This window comes from Giraffa tippelskirchi, chromosome 11, assembly GCF_054371585.1.
Source record: "Giraffa tippelskirchi isolate mGirTip1 chromosome 11, T2T-mGirTip1v1.2.pri, whole genome shotgun sequence".
NCBI lineage: Eukaryota > Metazoa > Chordata > Mammalia > Artiodactyla > Giraffidae > Giraffa > Giraffa tippelskirchi.
The window spans coordinates 18,651,001-18,670,236 of NC_137285.1; the positions used below are offsets into that span (position 1 = coordinate 18,651,001).

The 19,236-nt window shown below is 47.6% G+C and overlaps 2 protein-coding genes and 1 long non-coding RNA gene across 16 annotated transcripts in view; 2 read left to right on the top strand and 1 right to left on the bottom strand.

The window, feature by feature from the left end:
- KDM2B (lysine demethylase 2B) overlaps window positions 1-6,051 on the bottom strand; it is a 118,605-nt gene extending 112,554 nt beyond the window's left edge. For 4 of the 12 annotated variants that reach the window (XM_081540068.1, XM_081540062.1, XM_081540058.1 and 1 more), the window contains exons 1-4: window positions 5,825-6,051; window positions 4,607-4,751; window positions 1,580-1,658; window positions 153-199 (exon numbers count right to left, since the gene is read on the bottom strand). Coding sequence is in view for 10 of the 12 variants with exons in the window: in XM_081540062.1 (XP_081396188.1) it covers window positions 153-199; window positions 1,580-1,658; window positions 4,607-4,751; window positions 5,825-5,857 (304 nt within the window). In the remaining 2 variants the exon portion in view is untranslated. Of the gene's footprint in view, window positions 1-152; window positions 200-1,579; window positions 1,659-3,031; window positions 4,472-4,606; window positions 4,752-5,427; window positions 5,463-5,824 lie in introns of those variants that run through there. The other 8 variants (XM_081540064.1, XM_081540063.1, XM_081540060.1 and 5 more) reach the window with 7 other exon arrangements.
- On the top strand, window positions 5,194-5,993 carry LOC145525931 (uncharacterized). The gene is made up of 2 exons (XR_014068512.1): window positions 5,194-5,266; window positions 5,728-5,993. It is a non-coding gene; the product is annotated as an uncharacterized LOC145525931 (long non-coding RNA).
- Window positions 6,052-6,326: 275 nt separating the features above from the next.
- The window catches only part of LOC145525929 (calcium release-activated calcium channel protein 1), a 42,049-nt gene continuing 29,139 nt past the window's right edge, over window positions 6,327-19,236 (top strand). Inside the window, exon 1 of one of the 3 annotated variants that reach the window (XM_081540090.1) lies at window positions 6,327-7,084. The gene's annotated coding sequence lies outside the window, so the exon portion shown is untranslated. The remainder of the gene's footprint in view (window positions 7,085-19,236) is intronic. The other 2 variants (XM_081540088.1, XM_081540089.1) reach the window with 2 other exon arrangements.

Here is a 19,236-nt window from a genome sequence, read left to right on the forward strand (position 1 = left end):
TTGCAGCTCACACCTGCTCCTGCCTCCTCCCATGAGGACTTTCTTTTCAGAGGCAGTTAAATATCCAAATGGGCAGGTGGTACAGGCCTTGCTCCCTAGGCCCCCCATCCCCAACTGCAGCATCTCTGCCACGCATGCAAACAGCAACTTACCCACTAGGAGTTTGACATCTCGGACTGTGAAATCAGGGTCAGGCATCCTGGAAAAAGAGGAACGCAGACATTTGGTGGGAAGCCAGAAACAATAGGGTTAGATCTCACAATGGGGGCAGGGGGAGGCCATTTTTCTAAGACAGTTCCCTGGTTCTCAGGCTGAGAACCCACAATGAGATAACTCAGCAAAAGGGTAGTGATGAGTTGGTGCCTGGAGGGAGGGTCACCCCGGAACCAGTGAGCAGTTTTCTCAACTCAACAGGCAAATCAAACCCCACTCTCCCCGACACCCAAACTCAACACTGCTACAGAGAGGAGGATGGAATTCACTGTCCCCCTGCCCACTTTTCCCAGGAAAACTGAAGTGTGCTGTCAAGGTAAGCACCAGAGTTGGGCATTCAAACCTCTGCTTTCTTTTAGAGTGGCTAGCTCTCTCTGTGGCTCCACTTTTAGAAAATACTTTCCATAAGGAGTTGTATGGAGGGTGGGAGGAACCTCTTTAAGTTTAGAGGGAAAAAAAACCACATCACACCGATTGCAAGGATTTGGTGACCCTGGCTACTGTGGCGGTGATGACGTTCACTATTAATTGACAGTGATGCCAAAGGTTTCATTTCTATTCATATGAATGTGACTCTTGAGCAAATCTGGCAGTAGATGCTTGTGGAAGGAGGCAGGCTGTGACGAGGACACCCTCAACCTCCTCCAACCCCTGCCCCAGGGGCAGAAACCTGTTCTTCCAGGCTTCCTGTGGGATCTCTCCCCCACCTGGAGCTCTGACAGATCTCCAAAGAGAATGTAAACCAAACAAGCCACTGTGGGGAGGCAGGTGCTGGGGCATCAGCGGAAAGAGGAGACAGGACCTAGTGTCCTGAAATCCCCTCCAAGGACTTCCCCGGTGGTCCAGTGGCTAAGATACCCCACTTCCACTGCAGGGGGCACAGGTTCGATCCCTAGTCGGGGAACTAAGAACCTGCATGCCACAAGGCAGGGCCAAAAAAAAAAAGAAACATGCCCTCCAAAGAAAAGGACCAGTTTTCCATACAGTGGGAGTCTGAGTAGAAATAGGCATGTAGGCATTCTGCTGCTCTGCCCAAGGGCTGGCTAATCCCTTCGCAGCTTAGGCCCTGCCTCGGTTTCCCTTTAGGAAGTCACTGCGTGTAAGTGGGATGGATCAGGAAGGAAAGTCCACATGGTTGAAGTACCCTGTGACCTCTCCATCCAAATTCTCTGAAAATCCAGACCCATCGTTGGAGATTCCTCACCCCCCTTTCAGACCTTGAACAAGGAGGTGCAATCCCCAAATAACAAAGAAAAATCCTGCTCAGTGACGAAAGGTAGGGGAAAGAGTGGAAGAAATCCATCCCAACCTATAAACTGTGTGAGGGAAGGAGACAGGCGAGAAGCAATTCATTTCAGCAACTTACTTAATTCCCAGGCCATCCTTTTCTCGAAATACCAGGGGAACTCTGAGAGCTTCTCTCTGCACATACTCATAGTTGAAATCTGTTTGGAGACGGGAATTAAATCAGGTTGGTTAAGTCACGAAGGAGGAAATGAACCATGATCCATCGGTTAGGGGAAGAACATTGATGGAGGAAGGGGCAGGGGTTATATGAGACGCAGGCACCAGCTCAAAGAGCAAGAGAGCCCTAGAAAATGACAAGGAAATGGATGAGGCAAAGCCCAAGAGAAGCCATGCCAACTCTTGGCTCCTCTGCCTACTCAGTCATTCCCTGCATGCCCCACGGGTCAGAACTTGTCAATGAACAGCTCAAGGGTGGCGAGGGTTGGGGAAGGAAACTCAGGAAAGAGCCCCACACAGAAAAAGCCCCAGCTCTCACTGCAAAAGAAGGACAGATAGAGAAAACGCATCCCAGGCTAAGCTCAGAAAGTAAAGGAACTGCAGAACTGAAGAATGCCACCTGGGAGGATCTGAAGCCCCATAGAGGAGGCTGGGAGGAGAGTTCTCATTGTAGCTGAGCATCAGGGAAGATCTTATTGTAATATCCTGCGTAGTGAAGGGGGGGGGAGCCGGTTTCCCTGGAAACTGTGTATTTGGTGCCAAAATAACTAGGGAACTGGGCACAGCTTTGTTGTCTTAATAGTGAAATTCTGTTGCAGCCATCACAACACTTGCTTCAGCTGGATAACCCAGAAGGATGCTGCCCAGGTGAAGGCTGTATGAAGAAGACATAGTGAGGCCCAAAGAAAATTCACCACTTAGTTTTCTGTCTGATGGATGCTTGTCTAGTGGAGACCCCAACATCCTCACGGAATGCCCCGGAGAATGAAGGAAGCCTTAGTTTCCATCCTCCTGAGTTCCAAAAGTAGGGGAGCTCACTCAACCTTATCTCTAAATATGGAGATGAGGGAGGCGGAGACAAATACTCACACCCCCCAAGCCCTCAGGTAACTAGAACAATTCACAAAGACACAAGCCCGCCCTGGCTGGTCAGAAGGGAGACAGATGAGATCTCAGGGCACTGAAACCCCTGCTCCAGAGAAACAGTTCCCTAGGGCAGCTTGGGGGGTTGCGGGGGCGGGGAGGCCAAGGCAACTCTGCTCAGAGGAGAGAGAACAAAACCAGAGCTGGGGAAAGCCCTGACCTTAGCAGCTCAGATCCCCAGGGGCTCTTAGTGAATGGGGATTCCTAAGGATTTAAAGGCAGAGAAGTTTAAGAAGCTTCTATTTTGAATCCAGGCTAAGGGCTCCTTCTGTTTCTCAGCTCCTCCCTCGAGTTTTGGGGCAAGATTTGAATTAACGACCAACAACCCTAGAGTCCTCTTCTTAGAAAGGAGCCTGGACAGTAGATTTAAGGAATCTCCCTTGCTGGAAACCTCCCCCCACTACCACCTTCCTCCCCAATACACACACACCCAAAGTCCAGCCCCAGGGTCAGCTTCAACTTCCTCAAATGAGCCTGAGAAAACAGGAGATCCTGGGCAGAGAATTCCTCACCAATGACCAGGAAGAGTTGCATACTGTTTTCTCCTACAATGTGCCAAACGACTCAAGAAAAATGGGGAAGGAGAGGAATTAAAATCCCATTTGTGCTAAGGAAATTTAAATGTAGTGGGACTAGACCCCTGAACTATCCGGCCTCTTTAAGACCTGGCAGGCTGGAAGAAATTTCTTCTTCCCTTCCCCTACAACTACCCCCTACCACTGAACCCCGGCACTCCAGGAAGCAATGGACACAAAAGAGAAACTTCAAAAATGCAAAGCCAGGCCCTGTTTCTCCTAGGCGCTAACCCCACAGCCCCAGTCACTCAACCAGAACCTGGAGGTGGGGGAGGCTCTTCCCCTGTTATCAGCTCACTGAGGGATTGGAGAGTTTTCCAAGGGGGATGGGGGATCAACAAAATAGAAACAGTAATATAAAGGGAAACCCAAATAACTGAGAGGCAAAAATGAATTTAAATCCCAGAAGGGCATATAGAGAGACAAGTAAGTAGGCAGAAACAAATCCAAAACCCCAATCCCAAGGGCCCAACCAGGGGCCTTGCAGGCCTTAGACCCAAGTCAGAGCATCACTTAAATGTCTGGAAGACACCCCCCAGACACCTTGCGAGTACCAGGATCAGGCTGAAAGTCAGGCCCCGAAGGTCTCAGGTTCGGGTGACATCGCCAACCCCCCCAGGCTTCTCCAACTTCTCTAAACTGGCAGGGCTCACAAGAGGGACAGAGCTCTCAAGGCCTCAGACTTGGGAAGAGACCCTGTTTCCCAGGAGGGTGCCCCAAACCTTCAACTCCAACTGCCAGGGGACAGCCTTAAGTCAGAGCAGGGATAACCCCTTTACCCGCAGTCACCACTTCAAAGCGTCAGGACTAAAGGCCTCGGGCTTCACTGGGGGCCAGCCAACAACTCCGGGCTCACCCACCCTGCTCTAGTCTGGCATAGCCCACGAGGTGATGGGGTTCAGTAGACCCCAGGCCTGAGGAGGTGTCACTAAGTGACCCGGGGCGTCCCCCGCTCCAGATCCCAACCGGCAGGGTCCGAAATGGCACGGGGTTAGGGAGGCTTCAGGCCTGGGGGGCCCTCACCCCAATGCCCCTGGGGTGACCCTGGCCCGCTGCAGCCTGTCAGTCGCACTTCGTGCAGCGCAAGGAGCTGGGCCGGCTCCGGGAGGGGTAGAACGCGGCGCACCCGCCCTCCCTCGGTCCACCCGTCGGTCCCCAGGTCCCTCTGTCCGCCGGGCCCCTGGCTCTGCCCACCCTGGGGCTAGTGGTGGGCGCGGGCCGGGCCTAGGCCCACGGCCGGCCCCGGCTCCAGCCTGCCCTCCTCCCTCGCCACCCCACCCCACCCCCCCCAGTGCTCGGCCTCGTTTCGTCACCGGATCCCCTGGAATGGGGGACGCGGGCGCGAAATACGAACCCAGCCACCGGCAGCTCCCTCCCCACGTGCGCTCGGGCCTCGCCGCGGAGGACGGCCCAAGGAGGGGGCGCCTCACCTTTGCCCTCCATGGCGTGCACGAAGTCCCCCTGGTACAGCTGGCTGCGCAGCTTTTCCTCCAGGCTGAAGCCGCGGGCGCTGACGATCTCCTCCACGTCCGACAAGTCCTCGTTCTCGTCGTATCTCTGGCGGTCAATCGGGCGCTGCGGGGACCCAAACCGGAGAGCCCGGAACATTATTGGGGGGACTGAGGGTCGCCTCTCACCCTGGGCCCAGCTCGAACAGGTGCAGGAGCCGCGCGCCCCCCTGCACCCCACCTTTGGGACCGGAGCAACTTTGCGCAGAAGCCAAAGATGCTGAAAATAGGGATAAGCAGAGGGACCCGCACCCCCAGGGTCAGGCGGCGCCCTATACAGGGCACTCCCCTCCTGCATCTTTGGAGGCCGTGGAAGGGATTTCTGGGGAACCCTCCCTTGCTTCCAGCCCCCCACCCCCGAGAGGTGTTGAGTTTTGCCCACTCGACCGGGAGCCTGGTTATGTAACCCGCGAGGGGGGCTCCGCGCACGGGCTGGCGGGGCATTTGTAGGCCCCGGGAGGAGCCGCCGCAGCGCCCGGCTCGGCGGTAACAGCAGCCCTGGCGGCCGCGGCGGCAGAGCCGGGAAGCCGGAACCGGGGGCCGGCGGCATTTCTAAGCCTGGAGCCGCCCCCGAGCTACCGGGTAAGCTGGAAAGCTGAAATGGAAGGGCTGAGACCCCAGCCGCCCCCGCCGACCGACCGCTAGTGCAAGAAGAAGAGGTGGAGGTGGGGGGGTTCGCGGCTTGGGAGGGGGAGAGGCAGACGGCCCGCCACAAAGCTCCCATCGGAGACCCCAAAACGCACCAGCAGCTGCCTCATCTCCCCACAAGCGCGCGCGCACACTCACTTCTTTAGGAGAATCCCCCACCACTCCCCGCATCCCCTGCCTCCTCCCTCCACCGCCGAGCGCCCGGCCCCGCAGCCCCCCAGATTCCGGGCGAACCCCGAGCCCGCTGAGCCCCGCTCCTCCACGCCTTTCCCCGCTACCACCTCCCCACATAAGTGTCTGAGACTCAGTCTCACAAGGGACTGGAGGAGTAAGCTGCTTGCTTCCTTTTGCATGCAATTTATTATATTTTTTTCCGGTCCTCTTGCAAAATACAGAAAAGGAAAGAAAAGGCAGCAAGAAACAACGACCAAAAAAAAATAGATCTATCATAAACCAGATACAGATTTGGAAAAAAAAAAAAAAGCTACACACCAATCTTCTTCCAGAGTCTTTCTCTGCCTCCATTTTTTTAGGAGAGTTCACCAATTAATTGTCAACACTCCTGCCCCCTGCATTTTGGCGGAGGGGGGAAGGAGGGAAGACCAAAGAAAACAAACCAGAAAATAAATAAATAAAGCAAGCCAGAGCCGAGATCTACAAAGTTTTGCACCAACACTTAAGCAGATCCGTTTGCAAAGTCCTAGGAAACCATTTTCAGCAGTTGTGGGGGGGGAGGCGTCGACGTCATAATCCCCGGAACGTAAACATTGTTGCCGATCGCGCTCGGAGCCCGCGGCCGGGCTAGTAGCGGGAGGGGGCACTCGGCCCGGGATGGGGGCGGGAGGGGGCGGCGGCCCGAGGAGGTGTGGGGCGGGGAGGGCGCCCGGGAGGCACCGGGCGCCGTTAGCGCCCTGGCATCGCTGTTTTGTTGTTGGGTCACGAGTGCGCCTCTGCACGCAGGCGCCGCCGCCGCCCGGGAGTTGTGTGCAGAGCTGACTTTTGGAAGGGCTGAGTTGCAGGCGGCGGGCGCATCCCGGAGATGGCGGGGCAGGGAGGAAGGGAAGGAGGGAGGGGGTGGGGAGGGAGGTGCCGATTTGCACGGCTGGCCTCAGCGGGAGGCGCGGAAATGCAAGCCGAGCCTGCTGGAGTGAAAGCCCCCGGGGCCTGGCACCCCCGAAAACGACCTCCCACCTGAATCCCTGCCCCCATCGCCCACGGCCCCCACGGGCGACCCCTATTCTTCCTCTTCCTTCATTTACCCCACCTCGTTACCTACGTGGCTGACCCAAATTCAAAGCATTTTGTGTATATATAAATTTTTTTTCTTTTCTACTACGTCTTTTTTTGGGGGGGTGTGGGGGGGGGCAGAAATCCTCTCTAGAGCCGTAAGCGGATCGGCCACATGGAGGAAGCATTTGGGGGCTCAGGAAGAAATTAGCGCAGCTCCATACCTGTACGGACTACATAACTTTTAAATTCCTGGACTCAAAGGATCCACATACACACAGGTACAGGAAATACAGCCAGACCAAAGCCTTTTCAGACCCGAGCTGACCGGAAGACGTTGCCTTTCATTCATTCATTCTGCCCGCGTCTGTGGAGTCCTTTACTAGGCGAGAAGCCCTAGACAAGAAGTTGGACATTTTTTAAAGGTCCCTGCGCTCTCCAAGAAGAGGGAATAGATGCTCAGGAGTGAACTACCGAGAGAATCGGATCTGGCGCCTCCTAACGCAGCTGGCAAGCATGCGAAGGGTAAGCCCTTATTGGCGGGTTACAGGAGAAATGTCGGTGGAAAGGTGCAAGGCACTGGGATGGGGCCTGGGGAACTTTGGGTGCACCTTGATTAATCCTACTTCTTGGCGGAGGTATGGGCACCCTGTGTGTATATATATGGAGTGTCATTAGATCTGGGTATACTTACCTGTCGACATACCTAGTTCACTGTGCCCACCTCCCAAAACTAGAATGGTAAAGGTGTTGTCCTGTAAGTTCATCATGAACAACAGTCGGGTCGACTTTGATTGTGAGAAAAAAACTGGCCCTGAGCATTCTTCCAGCCCAACTAGGCCCGATCTTGAAGGTAAAGATTGTGATGAGATAACAAGGCACCAGGGCTACAAGAAAGGAGCCTTATACCTGCTCATAGGTGGCTTTGCAAAAAGAAAAACTTCCCATACTTTATTTTTACTTCTTTCCTGAACCTTGTGGGATAGCTGGAGCAGCTCATTTTGCAGATGGGAAACTGAGGCTCAGAGAAGTTTTGAATCTGGTTGATTGCTCTACCCTCATATCCTCCTCATGTCGAGACAGTGATCAGACAGATAAGTGGAGAGGAAGTGGCTTCTCCATCAGCAATCAGATGTGAACCATCAGCTCAGTGTTGGTCACCCTATGAGACAGCTCCCCCCTCACTCACCTTGAAGTTTCCTCTCCTATCTTTCTGTATCTTCTTCCACCCACCCTCCAAAGACTACTCTTTGAAGTTTGTTTTAATCCAAGTCCACTTAACTGGCAAACATCAAAATTTTTTCCAAACTGAAATCGCCCACCTTGTCTTAATGGGGGTGGGAAGGTTTTTGCCTTCAGCCTGTGTCAAGAACCAGAGACTATTTTATTTGCTTCTTTCACTCAAGATCCCTTTAAGGTAAACAGTTTTGCAAATAAGGAAAGTGTGATTCAGAAAGGGAAAGCCAATCCCCCAAGATCACACAGCTTATAAATGGGGTTGCTGGGGCTCAAACTGGAGCCTGCCTCTGCCATCACATCCACTTTTGGATACTGACCCTCTTAACTGCTCCCACATAATCAGATGAAGAAGTGAAGTGAAGTCGCTCAATCGTGTCCAATGTCCAACTCTTTGCGACCCCATGGACTATAGCGCACCAGGCTCCTCTGTCCATGGGGATTTTCCGGGCAAGAATACTGGAGTGGGTTTGCCATTTCCATCTCCAGGGGGATCTTCCCTGACCATGCGGTGGGCTGGAAGGTCATGAGTTAAGTGCAGTAAAGCAAAAGTGTGAAGTAAAACACTTGGTCTTAATTCTCCTTTCCTCCGAAGACCTTTCTGTCTCCCCATGTGGTCGGTCTCATGGTATCCCCAAAAGCTGGTGTCAAGAGAAGCCCCGATGGCAGACACCTTAGTGTAAAAACAGTTAAGTCCATATATCATCTGGATGGGGAGTTCCTGGCCTGTCGGAGTGGGAAGGGGTTGAGTAGTCACCTAATTTAATCCTGTCCCTTTACAAACCTCCAGGAAACCACAGACCAGAGAAAAGAATGGGCCAGTCGGGGGTTTGTTCCCCTTTGACGCCCCCAGAGTGCCTACCCTGCTGCCTGGTCCTAAGTGGTCACTCCATAAATGTTGGGCCCTTGATGGATCACCTTCCTTGGCAATATTTGCATTTTCCCTTTATCAGTAATTGACAGATGAAAGGCTTTGTCCTCCTGTTGAAAGAATTCCAGGCATTTGCTCAAAGTGGGGGGAGGAGGTTATGTTGGGCCAAAGGGGGAAGGGCCAAGACCCTTGAGCTCCTTCTTGGCTAATTGTCCCAGAGGAGTGGACTACAGGTGAGAGAGGGAAGGGAAGCTTAAGGTGATTCCCCAGGAGAGGGTTTGTTTTGTTTTGTTTTTATCTTGCAGGAAAAAAAAGACCAGGCCAGTTGTATTTGAAACAAAATAATAATGACTTTTGGACCCTCTTGCTCATTCTTACAAAAGGCCCAGTCAGATCCTGGCTGTGTTGGCCCCATTCATTCATTTCTTCATTCATCAAAGGTTGATGGAGCAGCTCCGTGCTCTAAAGACTTCGAGGATGGAAAAATCAGCTCCGATTGTAGCCTCTTCCTCCAGACAGGGCAAGGGGTGGGCTGCCAGCTCCCCAAACAAGTCAGGAAGGACTGATACTGGATGGAACCCCCAGAATCTAGGATTTTTTCACACTGTTAGAAACTGAAGCTGGCATATTCATGTATCATTATAATAGCTCCTGATTTTTGAGAGCTTACTCTGTCTTTGAGCAAAGGCTCTCAACATTTTGCTATCTCTCGGAATCCTCATCAAAGTTCTCTGAGAGGGTCTGTAATTGCCCACTTTTACAGCTGAGGCTCAAAGAGAGGTCAAGTCACTTGCCGACAATTTAGGGCTGCAAAATAGCAAAGACAGGTTTTGAATCCTGGGCTGGTAGGAATCCAGAGCCCAGAGGCTTCCCTCTAGTCTTTCCTGCAGGGCGGTCCCATAGAACATGAAGATGGAAATGTTCTATGTCTGCTAACAGAGGAGCTTCTAGCCACATGTGGCTGTTGAGCACTGTCCAAGAATTATTTAATCAGTTCCCCAAATTTCAGAGTGAAATGTGAATAGTGAGATTAAGGAACTAAATGCTGAATTTTATTTAATTTTAATTAAATTTAAATAACTATATATAGTGTCTCTCTTACTGGACAGTGCAACCTTAGAGTACAATCCAGAATTTATCTTGGGGGGAGGAGGTCAGGGATATCTACAAAGGTTTTCTAGAAGGAGCCATCTGTGCAACATGAATGGAGTGTTAGCACTTAAACCACCCACTCTGTGTGCCTGCTAAGAGCATGGCACCGTAGGCACCTGGGGATGCCAGCAAGATATAAAATTGTCCCACCTGCCCAGATCTGACAAATAAACTTCTCGGGTACAGATGATTGGTGACAGAGCAGGAAGCCTTAGAAATGGGTAACTACTTCCTGATCTATATCCGACAGTCAGACTCAAACACAAGGATGCAATGCACTGTAGCCCTATTTGCAGTAGGAAAAGATTAAAAACCATCTGAAAGTTGGGGAACTGATTAAATAATTCTTGGATGGTTTGTATGCCCAAGGAAATGCTATCAAATCATTAAAAAGAACAAGGTAGCTATATATATATATGTGTGTGTGTGTGTGTATATATATACGCATACATATATATTATGTGTATATATATATATATATATATATATATATATATATAGGGCTTCCCTGGCTCAGTGATAAAGAATGCAAGAGATGTGGGTTCGATCCCTGCGTCGGGAAGATCCCCTAGAGAAGGCAATGACAACCAACTTCAGTATTTTTGCCTGGGAAATCTCATGGACAGAGGAGCCTGGCTGGCTACAGTCCATGGGGTCCCAAAAAGAGCTGGACATGACTTAGCAATCAAACAATAACAAACTCTATAGATACTGATGTAAAATGATTTCATGATATCCTTACATTAAAACAAAACAAGGTGCAGAATAATACCAAACTGTGATGACCACTTATGTAAACCAAAGAGAATATATCTATATCTACATTTTTTTATATGCACAAAATTTTCTTTGGAAAGAAATACAATTTTTGAATGGGGAAAAGAACTGGAAAAGACAAAAATACTTTTTCTTTGGTACAGTGTGAAATCTTTACCATATATAAGCGTTAGTGTTGCCTGATTTTGAACCTTATAGATTTCATTTTATATGTTGTGTTATCTTTTGAATTTTATACTACGCATGGTATAAAATAGGATGTATTACCTACTCAAAATTGAATTTCATTTTATTTGTGATTTTTGAGCCTATGAGTTTCAAAATCAGGAAAATCTAAACCAAATAAATATTATTTAGTTATACATACATAAGTGGTAAAGCATAAATAAAAGCAAAGGAGTGATTAACAGAAAATGCAGGAAGAAACTCAGCTCTGGGCTAGGGAATGTGAACAGTGAAAGGTACTAGTGATTTTCCATTTCTTAATCTAGGTGGACGACACCTGATAAATTCTACTGTATTTATGAAATGTTCCACTCTTTAAAAATTGTTTTAAAATTGCTTTCTTTCTCTCCCACTCCTAGTTTCTCCTCTCCACACTGCCATCCCCAGAAAACTTAGCAAGTCTCTTGGGTATCCTCCTAGAAATAGTTTATGCTGTTACAAAACCTCTACATATATTTTCTTTTATTATTGTGTCACACAAATATACACACTGTCCTTCCCTTTCCTTTTTCATTTAATATAATCTTGGCGTTCTTTCCATATACTATCTGTAGAACTGCCTCATTCTAAAATATTATTTAAGGATGAGATAAATCTGAATCATATGATACAGAAAAATTCAAGATTGGTTAAGAAACATAGTAAGTCACAGCATAAACTGTAATGATCCCATTTATGTTAAAACAAGCTATAATGTATAGACATGCAAAAGAAAGAGAGAAACAAAGAAAGAAAAAGGCTTGAATAGAACAACAAACCATTCATTGTTTGATCACTTCTGAGAACAGGACAAAGTTTTGAGGGGGTTATATAGAGTCTACACTTAATTGTTTGCTTTTTTAACAACCATTGTGCCCTGTTAAATTTATCAGATATTTCAAACAAAGGCATAGAAAATAAATATAAATAAATATAGGAAGAACTTGTGTATCTAGCATCTCTCTTTGCCAAACCTTAGAGCTTTGTCATATTTTGTGTCACTTTGGCAATTTAATAAGTACTCTGGGACAACAGACCACACTATTACAGTTAAAGTGATTGTAGTTCCCAGAGACTTGTGTTTGTCTGGGTTTTTGTTTGGCTCCTCAGTCCTTGTGGATTGCAATATCTAGCAAGAAAAACCATGGCCAAATTACACATGGCCTGAGTGTCAGGCTTTGATCCTTTGAGGCAGACAGGTTTGTGCCTAGAGTTCTACATATTATAATAATATCTCTTCCTTCCTGAAGATAGGAAGGAAACTTGGAAATAACAGGTGAGTTAATCAAGGGGTTAACTCCAGTAAGAGAGTCATAAAAGTTCAAAGATACTTTCAAAACTTGCATCTTTGGATTTATGGACAAGCTTGTTAACCAATGGAAATAAAAATTCTGGTATTACTTCATCATGCTAAATTGTCATTGGCTGCCAATCGCTGAGGGCTGGACAGCTGGGCTGGCAGTTAACCCTTTCAGGGACGGTCATGCCCTTTACATTCATTTTATTTTGAAAGATGAAGCAAGGACAGATGAAAAGCTTAGAAAGGTCCCCAGGCCTTCAAGCTCCACCTTTGGTTCTCACCCCAGAAGAAAGAGTTTCACCCTGCAGAGGAACACCCGGGGACAAATTTCCTGGAGAAAAGTTTTGAACTTTTAAAGTATGGAATTAGCTGACCTTGCTTAGTAAGAGGAGAGGGGAAGAGAGAGGAGTTTGATTCACTTTTTGTGCTGTCAGAACAGAGACCAGAGTTGGAGAGATTCCATTAATCTTACAGAGCAATCAGTCATTGAGAGGATTGAATTGCATTTCCTGCCCAGAGATGTAGAGACAGATGACCTTTGCAGCAGCTCTCAGACCCCCAGTTCACAGCTGGAGAGAGGATGTGTCAGCATTTACTTAGGGTCTCACCCTGCCCTTTGTTCAAAATTCAAACTCTTTTTGTGTTCAAGCTGCTGCGTGGTTTTTTTGTAGTTGTTGATGCTGCTGATTTTTTTTTTTTTTAACCTCCCACGTCTTGTAACTTATGAGAAACAAACTCTGTTTGGCTGATGATAATAACTGGAGGTGCCCCAGAGAGGGAACCAGAGTAGATGAGGGGGAATTTTAAGAGAGACCACTGGGCTTTTTGGTTTTCATTTACTGCCCCTTCCTGGGCTCCTTGAATGCTGCAGGCTGAACTGGATGGAGCCAGAAATCCAGCAAAACTAATAAAGCTTCATGTTCACATGGCTCTATTACCAAAAAAAGCTTTTACATGTGTTACCTCATGTAGGAAAAAAAAAAAAACTTCTAGAATGGAAGCATTTACATAAAGGAACATTCTAAATTCCCAAATGTTATGAGCTACATGACTTGGACCAAGGACCCAAACTGAGCCTCAGTTATCCCATCTGTAAAGCGGGGGTGGGGGAGAATCATGATACCAAACATTGAAGAGTTCATATGAAGATTGAATGAGCCAGTGTTCTGGAACAGAGTTGTCAGTAAACGGTGTGTTTTCATTAAAATGAAGGCAACCACCTGGACTTCATAACCCTAACTAGTTGTGGAATCAAGAAATTTAGTTTGGGGACTTCCCTAGTGGTCCAGTGGCTAAGACTCTCTGCTACCAGTGTAGGGGCCAGGATTCCATCCCTGGTCAGGGAACTAGACCTTGCATGCTACAACTGAAAGGATTCCGCAGGCCCCAGTGAAGATCCTGTGTGCCGCAACTAAGACCCAATGCAGCCAAATAAAGATTTTTTTAAAAAAGAAGAAGTTTAGTTTTCCCCCAAGAGGAAGGCAGCCTGCGATGAAGGCCTCAGCCCTGGTTTTCTCTCCAGCATTCTTTCTCTCCTCAATAGGTCTCCTTCAAAGTCTGAACACACCAAACTACTTTGAATTCTTTGAATAAACCTGCTTTCTGTCCTCCAGACCTTTGCATATGCCGGTCCCTCTGCTCAAAGCCCTCTCTCCTGGCAGCACTCCTCCTCTTATTTGTAATATAATAGCTCTTATTTATTCTCCTGGAATCAGACTAGATGGCTTCTCTTCCCTCATTCATTGATGTATCTTAAAGGTAGCACAGTACCAGCACCTACTCTACAATAGCATCGCTTACATGCCTCTCCAAGTCCCCAAATTCCTCCTCTTCCAGAAAGCTAGGAATGAAAGTGCTAAGATCTTCTCTTTTCCTAGCGATCCATAGTATACCACTCTTCGCAGATGGAATCGGTGGCTTTTTAACTCTCCTTGAAATGGCATTCAGTAATTCACCAGTTCTTCACTGAGTGCCTCCTAGATTCATCCACAGAGTGGACACTCCTCCTCACCCAGCAACACCTATTCATTGCTCCTGTGCTGTGCTCCGTCTTGTCCAACTCGTTTGCAGCTCCATGGACTGTGGCCCTGCCAGGCTCCTCTGTCCATGGAGTCTTCCAGAGAATACTGGAACGGGTTGCCATTTCCTACTTTAGGGGATCTTCCCCACCCAGGAATTTTGAACCCTCGTCTCTTAAGTCTTCTTCATTGGCAAGCATGTTCTTTACCACTAGCACCACCAGGGAAGTCCTGTTCATGGCTGAAAGCAGGTCTTCATGCCAGTGACATTAGGATGGTCTGAAATAAGATGGACCATTGGCTCTTAGCCTCAGCTTGAAGAGAGAAATCTCTCCAGTTGCAAACTGAGAGCAGGTGAGTTGGCCCAGTTTACCTTAACACAAACCCTTTCTCATCCAGAATACTCGTCACAATTATAATATACTGCTCATGTATTAATGGTCTACTGTCTGTCTCACGCAAAAAGTCTCTTAATGAGAACCTTCTGTAATAGCACAGGGAACTCTACTCAGTGCTCTGTGGTGACCTAAATGGGAAGGAAATCCAGAAAAGCATGGATATATGTATGGGCTTCCCTGGTGCCTCAGTGGTAAAGTCAGCCTGCCAATGCAGCAGACATGGGTTCGATCCCTGGGTCAGGAAGATCCCCTGGAGAAGAAGATGGCAACCCATTCCAGTATTCTTGCCTGGAGAATCCCATGGACAGAGGAGCCTGGTGGGCTACAGTCTATAGGGTTGCAAAGAGTAGGAATGACTAAAGCGACTGAGCACCCACGCATATGTGTATATATATAACTGATTCACTTTGCTGTATAGCAGAAACTAACTATACTCCAATAAAAAAATAAAGAAATGCAAATAATGTCTGTCTAGTGGAACCCGAAGGTTATGGGTTTATGACCCTGTTGTACAGTCACCAGTTTTTATCTAATTTAGCAGTCTAGTAAATTGTGATAAATTTAATAACCCACCCCCACCCCCCAAAAAAGAAGGAAGTCGCTGAGACTGACCTTGGTCTTACTCACTGCTTATCCTCAGCCCTTATGGCTTGGCTCATAAAATATACCCACCAAACATTTGTTGAATGAATGAATTTGGCAAACTCCACAATATGTCTATTTTCAGCTTGTGCAACTAACCTTGAAGTATACCTCTTTGAAGAAGATGCAAGGGCTCTAAAAGACCCTCTTGAAGTGTAACAAACAAGGTTGTGGCCTGGGGAAGACAGTACTCTGTACACTTTTCTAGCTCCAAAGCCCATGCTCTCTTCTGTATTCCAGACTGCCTCCCAGGCTCAGGGTTCATGAGATCTGCTGGGCAGAAACTGAGTCACAGGGCCACCTAGAGGTAGGGGACCAGCTATCAACAACTCCCCCAGCTGAGGCCTGCAAACAGGTATCCCACCCCAGACTCCAGACCCTCACTGTCTATCTGGAAGACTCCTTAAGCTAATAATGCTGGGAGGGGAGGCCTATTTGCATGTGAGTGTGGCTTGGGGAGGGTGTGGTAGCACTCTGTCACTAGCCACTTTCTAGATCTCTTGATGGCCTAGAGGCTGGAGACCTGGGGCAAAAGGGGGCAGGGCACAGAGCCAGCTGTGGGGGCAAGGCTGATGGGTCTTTGGGTCACCAACAGCCCCCCAAAGAACTAGGCAGCCTTGGTCTTCTGCTCCTGATTTCTAAAATTGATTTGTCAGCCTGAGCCTTGACTTCAGTCTCAGCATCAGTGTTTCCCATAAGCAATCACGTCTGCCCTGGGCAAGGCATAGACACTTGAGTACTGCTTTGTGAGTCCTCCACTCATCTGGCCCAACTTACCGACCTGCCAGACCTTAAACTCTTGGAAGAAAGTTTGATGCTCCTGGGACCTCCCTGATGCTCCAGTGGCTAAGACTCCACGCTCCCCATACAGGGGGCCTGGGTTCGAGAGTCACACACTGCCACTAAATGATCTCACATGCTGCCAGGAAAATCCCCCATGCAGCAAAAGAAGAAGAGGAAGAAGAAGAAAGTTTGTTGCTCCTTTTGTCTCCAACCCTACACACTCAGTAGGTGCACAGTAAAAAGTACAGGATGGGTTCCTATGTTTTTCCAGAATTCTGACTTAACCTATGAGCTGTGTGCCTTTGGGGAAAGTGACTTCACCTCTCTGAATCTCATTATGACTTGTACAATGGGAAAAATAATAGGGGAAATGAGATGAGATCATGGAAACACCGTCATAACACTCCATATTTCATTATTATTTCATTATTCTGCTTCCATATGCTCTGTAGCACTGATCACTTCTATCACATAGTTTATTTCTTTATTTTGTTTAGTTTTTTTCTCCTCCCACTAGGATGTCAATTCTGTAAGGCAAGGGTTTTATTGTTTCATTTGCCTCTGTAGGCCCAGCCCTGCAAATAGAGCTTGGCCTGTTGTAAGTTCTCAGTATTTGTTGAATAAATGAATAGAGGGATATAAAGTGATTAGTGGTCAATAAATGCCCTATAGTGATACCGATCATTAATTACCATTGTGATTAAGAACTCAGTCTCTGGAATCTAATTGAAAGCAGTGTAATTTGGAACAGGGGAAGTTTTAACATCACAGTAGGAAGTTAGGTGCTCTGGCTGAGAAATCCTGTCCACACCATTTACTAAATGTGTGACCTGAAACAAGTGAGTTCGCCTTCTTAAGGCTCAGTTTCCTCATCTGTAAAATAGAGGTAATACTACTACCTGCCTTGTATGCTGTGAGGATAGGATAAGATGGTAAATGCAAAGCATTTAGTGCTTGGCACATAGTAAGTGCTCGATAAACAATGGTCATTGGGGACTTACCTAGTGGTATAGTGGTTAAGAAGTTGCCTGCCAATGCAAAGAACATGGGTTTGATCCCTGGGGAAGATTCCACATGCATCGGGGCAACTAAGCCTGAGAGCCACAACTACTGAGCCCAAGTGCACCCTAGAGCCTGTGCTCAGCAATAAGAGAAACCACCACAATGAGAAGCCAAGTACCACGACCAAGAGTAGTCCCTACCTTCCACAACTAGACAAAGCGCACGCACAACAACAAAGACCCAGCACAGCCAAAACAAAAAAAGTCATCATTACTCATTATAGTAACATTCAGACTAGAAATGACTTCTGAGCCAATTAAATAGTTCTAAGTTCTTAGCTCCAAAGCACTTAAAATAGGTAAGGGTCCAGAAAGCTCAGTTAATGTTTATTAAACTTTAGTTGCTTAAGGAATGGAATTTTGCTTAGTGTGCCATGGCCCCCAGTAGATGGCAAATAACGTTAAAACATGCTGAAAAATTTACACACTGAGCTCTAACATGAGTGAGAACAAAGAATATCTATTAGAATAATAATTGGAGCTTACCTGGTGGTCCAGTGGCTAAGACTCAGTGCTCTCAATGCAGGGAGCCCAGGTTCGACCCCTGCTCAGGGAACTAGATCCCACATGCCACAGCTAAAGATCTCGAGTGCTGCAACTAAGAGCCAGCACAGCCAAATAAGTACATAAATATTCAAGAAAGAAAAAAAAAAACACAGTAATATCAGTTGCCTAGTGTGTGCCAGGTATGGTGTTGGGTGCTGGAGCTAGAGTAGTGAGCTGAAATAAACATGGTGGTCATGACTTTGAGACTAGTGAAACTTAGCAAAAGGGAGATTGTACCAACAGTTGCATAGACAGAGGGAACATCACAACTGATAAGAGGGTCACAGCAGAGAAGTATATGAGGCTTGAGATGTATAATATGGGTGGGGGGTGAGGGGGTTGACCTGGCTTGGGATTGAGAAGGAAGTTAGGGAGCTGGTCCAAGGAAGTGAGGCACAGAACTGAGCTCTGAGGCAAGAGTTAGACTGAGTGTGGGGGACGTGTTCTCAGCAGAGAAAAATAGCAGATGCGAAGTCCTCGTGATGGGGGAGTACATATGGTAAAGGAACTGAAAAAAGGCCCATATGACCCAAATGTAGTGAGCTGAGGATGGGGGTTAGGGATGAAATAAACTGGAAAAATAAGTAGGCACTTCAAGAACTAATTGACGGGCTTTCCTGGTGGTCCAGTGGCTAAGACTGAGCTCCCATTGCACAGGGCCCAGGTTTGATCCCTGGTGAGGAAACTAAGATCTCACATGCCTCAACTAAGACCCGGCACAACCAAATAAATAAAAATCTTTGAAAAAAAAAAGAACTAACTGGGCAATATCTGACAAAACTGAAGGAGTGGGTAGCCTATGATCCTGCAGTTCCATGCTAGGAACATTCTAGAGAAACAGACACGAGTGCACCAGGAAGTATGACCAAGGATGGTAACCTCAGCCACATTGTGTGCAATCTCGGAAAACTTGGAACAACTCATGTTCATTGACAGGGGAGTGGACACATTGCAGGTATGTCTTTTTTGGGTTCCTCAATAAACAGAGTCTGAATCAAAAGTCTGCAGGATTACTTTGTTGGGGGGTGCATTCCCAAGGAGAAAGAGTGCAGGAAAGTGGGAGTGAGGCAGGGAAAGAGTCAAACGAGGCCATAGTTACCATGGCAACTCAGGACAGTTCTGGAGAGAGGAAGAAGGGAGAGGAATTATCTCCTAGCTTCTGATCAAAGGTTTGCCCCACTGGGGTGTAAACACCCTCCTTCTTCAGGATTACCCATGTGTGAGCACCTGGGGTGGCCCTCAGTATCACACAGGAAAGCCCCAGATAGAGGCTGTTTGGCCAGAGCCCACACAAAATCAGTCAATGTGGTAATCAATGGTTAGGATAAAAAAAGTGGCGAATGGAAATCACCCAAGATGGGAGGTTAAGGGCTCTGAAGAAGCCTGTGGCCTGCACCTTGTAAGCTAGCATCTTCGCAGCAGTGAAAAAAAAATGGCCTGGAGCACTCCTTGTCTCTAGCCAGAAAATATTGAATCACATGACAAGTTGCAGAAGTAGGCACAGGCTAAAGTTCTGAACTTTGTATAAATTTCAGAAATAGGCCAAAGTAAACAATGTATATAGAAAAGCAATGGAACACATAAAGGATAAAGGCCAAACTGAGGAAAGTAGTTACTTCGGGGAAAGAAGGAGGAGAGGACTGGGATGGCCTAATGAGAATTTCAAAGAGAAATACTGGTATTGTTAGG